General features: G+C 41.8%; 1 protein-coding gene across 1 annotated transcript; it reads left to right on the top strand.

The window, feature by feature from the left end:
- The first annotated feature begins 482 nt into the window (after positions 1 to 482).
- Positions 483 to 1,865, top strand: LOC115671661 (secoisolariciresinol dehydrogenase-like). Its single transcript, XM_030593279.2, has 2 exons — positions 483 to 631; positions 847 to 1,865. The coding sequence occupies exons 1-2, from the start codon at positions 594 to 596 to the stop codon at positions 1,640 to 1,642; spliced, it is 834 nt and encodes a 277-aa protein (XP_030449139.1). The 5' UTR covers positions 483 to 593; the 3' UTR covers positions 1,643 to 1,865.
- The last annotated feature ends 5,872 nt before the right edge of the window (positions 1,866 to 7,737 follow it).

The following is a 7,737-nucleotide window of genomic DNA, read 5'->3' as shown; positions in this document are numbered from 1 at the left end:
AGTTGCGAGTAAGTCGGCTCGATGCATAGGAATAATGGAGACCCTTAAAGAGGTAGAGATGGAGGGATCTATCCGAATTGAGGAAGAGGAAGATGCCTTTTGTTTTGATTGGGCAAGCCTACTAATTTTGTAGTAAGCATTGGCTCTTCATTACAACATAGGCTTTCCTTTTGTTTTAATTGAGAAAAATATATGTAAATTGGATCCTTATTCACATCTTTTTCTCGATGCCGCCATCTAAGATACTTGGAATATTGCCGTCCATTCCGCATATATTTACTGATCAATTACATCATTTCTTTAATTTCTTTATTTATTTATTGCTCATCGTATTAACAGGATCTCAACTACACCGCTCGATAACGACATGTATTTCAAATAAAATCATCCGAAAAATTTCCAATTAGCCGCCCCAAGGAAGGGAACCTTCCCACATGGAGCTCCAACAGTCTTATATTTTACAATCAGTAACTGTGAATTATGTGCTTAATTGTCCTATATAAGAAACTCCATTCCATCTCTCTTCCTCATTAGATATACCATATGCAAGAACAACAACAACAAGAGTCTTCTTCTACCCTTTATGTGCAACAATGGCGGGCTCTTCATTCATCTCCGCAGTCATTAAGAGGTTAGTGATTCCTGTATCATTGCCTTTTCAATCTCTTTTTCTGTTTCCGGTTTTATGGGTTTTTTTAATCGTTTTAGTGAAATTATTTTTCGCGAAAGTATTTTCCGAAAATGAGATTTTGCCACTCTAGTCGGTAATTTCACTTTGAGTGAAAAGCCAGAGTCTTTAACATGCTAAACAACTTTCATATTTAATGCATTTCTCATATTTCACAGGCTAGAGGGCAAGGTTGCGCTGATCACCGGAGGAGCCAGCGGGATCGGCGAGATCACGGCGAGAGTCTTTGCCCACCACGGCGCCAAGGTCGTCATCGCTGACGTCAACGACACGCTCGGACACTCCATCCGCGACTCCCTCGGCCAGGACACCGCCTCCTATGTCCACTGCGACGTCACCGATGAGTCCCAAATCAAGGCCGCCGTCGCCGAGGCCGTCTCCACCTACGGCAAGCTTGACGTCATGTTCAACAATGCCGGGATCGCCGACCCGAACAAGAACCGCATCATCGAAAACGACAAGGCCGACTTCGAGCGAGTCCTCGCTGTGAACGTCACCGGCGTCTTCCTCGGGGTGAAGCACGCGGCGCAGGCCATGATCCCGGCGCGGCGCGGCTGCATCATCAACACCGCTAGCATCAGCTCCGGCATTGGCGGCGCCGCCTCGCACGCCTACACGTGCGCGAAGCACGGGGTGCTGGGGCTGACGAGGAACGCCGCCGTGGAGCTGGGGCAGTTCGGGATCCGGGTCAACTGCCTGTCACCGTACGCCTGCGTGACGCCGCTGGCGACCAAGTTCGTGGGCGTGGGCGCCGCGGAGCTGGAGGCGGCGATGGACGCGGTGTCGAACCTGAAGGGGGTGACACTGAAGGCAGAGGACGTGGCGAACGCCGCCCTGTTCTTGGCGGGCGACGAGGCGAGGTACATGAGCGGGCACAACCTGTTCATCGACGGCGGCTTCAGCGTCGTCAACCCATCGTTCCAAATGTTCCAGTATCCCCCCGAGGAGGCCTGATCGGGCCGAGTCGGTTCGGTCGACCCGATTCAATTGTGGCCTCATGGTGACATTGATCAAGCTGAAAAAGGAGGAAGAGTTCATTTTCATTTTTTTCAGATATAGACATCTTATGTGTCTAGCACAATTGTACCCTATCTAATGGTAACAATAATAATAAGAAAAAAAAGAGGCTAAATATACAAGGGGCATGCTATACTAATCTAGTTAAAATTTTTGGTAAGTGTTGATTTCGGGACTCGCAATTCGAAGAACTAAACAAACACGACGATATTTTAGGACCGTATTCGTTAGCAAGTGGCTTATAATACATTTTCAGGGAAAATTACCGAAAAAGTCATAAACTTATTGTATTTATGCCCATTTGATCTTAATACTTTGATATGTCCAATTTTATGGGTCGAAACTAATTTGTTCAATTTAGTCCTAAAACTTTTGATGATTTTGCTAATTCAGTCCATCCGGCTGATTTTGATCAAAATTCGCTGACGTGGACGCCGGTCGTCTTATGTACACTACTGGTGCCGATGTTGACAATTTTTATAATGTTTTTTAAAATTTTAAAATTTTCTTTTTCTTTTTTTCTTTTTCTTTTCTATTTTCTTTTTTTTCATTGTGGCCCGCAAGCCCTCACCAGCCGCTGGTGATAGTCGCGACCCTCACCCATGCTATTGCTGGCCTCAGGCGAGGGCTACCACACCCTTGCCTAGGTGAGCCATTACGGCCTTGCCCGTCTGCAGGAGTCAAGCCCTCGCCAAATCTAGTTAGGGCGGCCCCCGTTTATGCCACGAGGGCTCCATCCCAGCAACCGAGTGAGGGCTCACTTGGGCGAGGCCTGCGACCATGGCCAGAGGCCGGTGATGGCTTGCAGGGCTCTCGCCCAATGGCCCTCCAGGGTCATATACGACCTCGCTGGCCACAATAAAAAAAAATAAAAAGAATTTTTTTTTTTTTATAAAACTTATCAAAAGTTTTAAGATTTAATTGCACCTTTTGAAAGTTATAAGACTCAATTGTACTTTCGTGATAAGTTTTAAAACTTTTAAAATATTTATCCCGATGAAATATATGGACACAAACGTATTCCCCGTTAAGAGTTTTCTTGTCTTTGCATATGTTTTCCGCCGCATTAGCTTTGAAAAGAAACGGTTCCGTTCGCCAGGAGCTGAATAATTCCAGGGTGCTCCATCTTGTCCTTGTGCGAGGGTCATTTCATGATTACAATAGAGTTCCTCTTGGAATCTCTACCTCCTCCAATTTTGTGTCATTTTCTTTATAAGGCCTTCTTTGTTTATTTGTTATCATTTCAATCATTTGGTGTTGACACCTAAATTTCGGGGCATCATTTAGTGATTAATTGCATAGAAAATTAAAGATTAAATTTTAATCCCTGAACAAAAATATTACAAATCGCATAGCATAAAGTTTAGGTTCATATAGATTAACTGCATTTCGCATCGGATCGGCGATGGTAAGCGAGCTTAAAATTCATCACGTAAATCGAGCTCGGGCACCGAACGAGATTCGGCTCACTCGGAAAGCATGGGCCGAAAATCACACACAAAAGGGCTTGGTTGTCTTAATTTGAGCTTAAATTAGCCCATTATGCTTAATTAAAGAAAAGCCCAAATTAATTCAGCCCATTTAGAATTAAATTAAAGCCTAAACCTAAGCCTATTAGGACTAGAAAGCCCGGCTAATTGACCTAGGTTTACATTATAAATATATGTTTATGTCTCATAGTTAGGGAGGGGGGCTCTCAGAATTTTTCAGATCGGATTTTTAGAGAGACATACGAGAGAATTTTGAGAAGAGTGAGAGAGAGAGAGAGAGAGAAGGAGACCGACCGCCGCACCGCACTGCACGCCTGCCTCGCCACCGCCTGCCGTACTACGCCGGAGCTGCTCCGCCCCTCAGCCACTGCACGCCTGCCGTGCCACCGACCGCCTGCGCTGCCTCCTGCCGCGCGCTGCCGTCTCCCGCCGTGTGCCACCGCCGCTGCACGCCTGCCTGCCGCTGCCTCGTCGCACACCACCGCCGCGCCGGTGCCACCGCCACGCCTGTGCCACCGTCACCTGGACATCCCAGCTCCGCCCGTCTGTGTCGCCGCTACTCGCTGCACAGCCGCCGGAGAGGCCCGCCCGCCCGCCGCTCGCCCCGAGCCGCCCTCGCACCGCCAGTTAGCCCACCGCTGTCTTTGCCGCTTCGTTACTGCCCGCCCACCGGAGAGTCGCCCGTCCCCGCCTGTTGGCCGCTGCCCGGAGACGTCCGCCGCGCCGCCGTTCCCGTCGTGTCACCGTCGCTAGCCGCCACTGTTCCTGACGTCACACCGCCGCTCCCGACGCACCGCCGATCCGCAATTCCGATCCGCTACAGATTCAAATTAGGAAAGAAATCTGCAAATCAGGTAATTATCATATCTCGATTTGATTCGAATATTTGGTTGCCTAATTTATGCTTATTGATATCTAATTTTGCATATTTGGATAATAAGCATTATTTCAATTAGGATTTTATTTCCTTTTTTAAAATCTTGGATATCTATTACTTTTCAAATTTGGATAGAATTTAGAATTTTCAAAATCTTTTGAATATATCCAAGATATTTAAGATATCTAATTTTTTTCAAGATGTGATCGATTAGGAAAATTTCCTAATCCGCAACCGCACACGTGGAAATAAATCTATCTATCAGGCTTTAGATAGAGTTATTTCCATAGCGGGTATTTCGAATTTTAGGATCGATCTGTCAGGCTTCAGATCGAAACTTAATTCGAAAGATTTAGCGGTTATATTTTTTACTTGATTTTAATTTCGAATTTTGATAAAAAATGCCAAAAAGATTACTCTAGAATAGGTTAATTTCTTTAGTTTAAAATTGCATGTTTAGATAATTGGCATTTTTAATTCCGAATTTCATTAAAGAAAAAATACAAAAAAAAAATAATATGCCTGTCATTAGAAATAGATCACGTCGTCGCATGACATATAGTTTGCATGTTAGGTTGCATTAATCACATGTCAATTTTTGCACGTCATTACATATAGGTTCGCTTTCATTTAAATAAATAAAAAATCAAAAAAGAAAATTTCTGCACCTTTGAACTCTAAGTCAGGATTTATCAAAATTGTCCAATTGAGTATTTCTCTTGAAATTGGTACCGAAAGGGCGTTAGGGAATATAGCGTAACCAAGTCCCCGAATTTATAATTTCTGGTTCGCAGAAATAAAATAGTACTCCCGCTATTTTATTTAGGTTTCTAATCAACCTACCTTAAATGATTAGTGGCGACTCCCATTGAAAATATTTGCATGCTCACAATTGGACCTAAGTTGCGATTTGGTAGAGTTTGGGAGAACTCGAGCTAGGTTAGTTAATTTAATTGATCTAGTAATCCATTAGCCTAAAATCGAAAACCCGATTTTTTTTTAAGTCGCGACATTTGGGAAGCAGGATTACATGAGCAGTGGGTGTGCGGAAATAATACATCATATACTAGTTCTTTATCATTGCACTGAGTCGCATGACTTATGAGCCATCTCGACGTTATGTTCCTAAAAGTTCAAGAACCTTACCCTCCTTAAATTCGATCAAACCGTCGTGATAATGAATCCCGAATTCTTAGTGACGGTAGGAAATTATCCAGGACCCTAATCGGATGATCATATGCTATTCGCCTTTTATCAATTGGGATTTTCGTCGACGCTAACTTGAAATTCCACGAGACAGCGGTCGATCTTATGGAAAATTACTAAAAAAGTCATAAATCTATTATAATTATATCAATTCAGTAACAAACATCTTTTTTTTGTTTGTCAATTGAGTTATAAACCTTTTTCATTTGTGTCAATTTAGTTTATCAGGCTAATTTTGGCAAGTTGGCACTGGCATGGATGTCGACCGTCCTATATGGCGCTGATATGGACAATTTTTAATGATGATTTAATATTTTTGAATTTTTATCTCTCTTTTTTCTTTTTCTTTTTCTTTTCTTTTCTTTTTCCTTTTTTTCTTTTCTTTCTCTTTCTTTTGCTTTTTTCTTTCCTTTTTCATCTGGCCTCTCGATGCACATCGGCGACCGGCTAGAGGCTAGGGTTGACAAGGTCCTCGCTGACCGCTGGTGAGGGTGACCTCGCTATCTCTGGGCGAGGTCGAGCCTTGCTCGCCCTAACCGGCCAGAGGAAGAAGGAAAGAAAAAATTCAATAAAATATTAAAATATTATTAAAAATTGTCCAAGTCAGTGTACATGTACGACGGCTAGCCAAAATTGGCCAGATCAACTGAATTGACACAAATGTAAAAGGATTAGGACTCAATTAGTGAAAAAAAAGTTTATGGCTGAATTAATACAATTGTAATAGGTTTATAACTTTTTTGGTAATTTTTCCGTCGATCTTATGTTTTGACAACCTTAGAGTTTGTGCATTCACAACATTGTTTATACAAAAAGATTAGGACTCAATTAGCCAAAATATGACCAAAAAAAAAATTAGCCAAAAAAAAATTATGATTGAATCGGCACAATTGTAATAGGTTTATAATTTTTTTGGTAATTTTTCTGTCGATCTTATGTTTTGACAACCTTAGAGTTTGTGCATTCACAACATTGTTTATACACCATAGACCATCGTGTGTCCTATGGAAAATGCGTTAGAGCACGGAGCATTCGTTAAGCGACGCATGAATCGAGGGCATTGAGACCAGAGCAAAAGTCCTTAGCATTACAAATCGTCTAAGACGAGCAGCACTAGAACACTTGCTTTTGGAGAAGTCATTGTCACTTGATAATGTGTAAAGAGTGCCATAAAGATACTCTTTGAACTCAAGACCTCCTGCTCTGAATCACGTGAGATTTGATGGGATAATTGTCAACTGTTCTAAAAGCTTAAGTTGTTAGATGAAGGCGTGATTTAATATTTAATTATTCTAATAGCACGCGTTAATAGAGAATTCAATTAATTAGAAATCGGAAACTTTTTTTTAGATGCTTAATATTTGTTATGATGAGGACATGCTTTGTTTGACAAAGAGAGATGAGCATAAGCGAACCCACCTACTCTATTTTTATTAATCATAGTCGCCCCAAATACCCAAATAAGTTGGTTGAATGCATTGAAATAACGGAGCCCGTTCAAGAGGTAGGGATGGAGGGATCCAGTTCCATTTAGGAAGAGGAAGATGCCTCTTTGTTTTGATTGGGCAGCATACAAAATGTGCCATTTTGAACGCATTATTTGAGACGGGATCTATTCTGGCGACCCTATCTGAAATTTTCCCCTCATACAAAACAGGGTTTCCATCATCGGCCTTTCCTTTTTTAGTACGAACCCAACCGAGTGTCAACATAATTTACTCGGTGAGTCATGTGTGACATTTGACTCAACCGGGTCCTCATTAATATTATTCTTTTCTCTATGCTGCCATATGATCTTCTCAAAGGTTTACCGACCTGTTGCAACCTACCCTCGGGATACCTAGGGGTTCGGCTAATGAATTATTAAGTTTAAACCTAATTAGGGTTTAAGTTCTTAACATGTAAATATTTTCATAGTGGAGTCGCCACTAATCTATTTTGCGGTGGGTCAATTAGAAATCCAAATAAAACATAGGGAGATATGGAACAAAGATTTTGAATTCAAAGACTTGGTTATGCTAAAGCTAGTCTAACGCCCTTTCGGTACTTTTTCTTTTTAAAAAATCTTTGAGCAGGCAGTCTGGATCCATTTTATTACTTATTCACTAACATGCGAGGGGACCATGCGAGTGTGCAATCCACCAATTTAACACCCAAAAAGCAGTAAATAAATTACTAGTTTAGGAGAACAACGTACCTTTTAGCAACGCAAACGTCTGCATTGTTAGCTAGAAAATCACCTATTATGATTTCTAATTAACAAGCACTTCAATCAATGTGTTCTTTAAGGTTTTCTCTTTACATGCAATGACGTGCGAAATATGACATGTGATTAGTGAAACCTAACATGCAAACTATATGTCATGCGACGAAATGACCTACTTCTGATGACAGGTGAATAATGTATTTTTTGGAATTTTTCATTAAGATTCGGAATAATAGAAAAATGCCTAAAATAG

The sequence above is a fragment of the Syzygium oleosum genome, unplaced genomic scaffold (genome assembly GCF_021117445.2).
Source record: "Syzygium oleosum isolate NSW1041296 unplaced genomic scaffold, Sole_v2.1 Sole_v2.25, whole genome shotgun sequence".
Taxonomy (NCBI): domain Eukaryota; kingdom Viridiplantae; phylum Streptophyta; class Magnoliopsida; order Myrtales; family Myrtaceae; genus Syzygium; species Syzygium oleosum.
The sequence above is the reverse complement of the archived record's forward strand: the minus strand, read 5'-3'. Positions and strand labels throughout refer to the sequence as shown.

Coding starts and splice junctions, on each gene's coding strand:
- LOC115671661 (XM_030593279.2), top strand. CDS start 594: ATGGCGGGCTCTTCATTCATCTCCGCAGTCATTAAGAG. Junction 632..846: donor ATCTCCGCAGTCATTAAGAG/GTTAGTGATTCC, acceptor CATATTTCACAG/GCTAGAGGGCAAGGTTGCGC.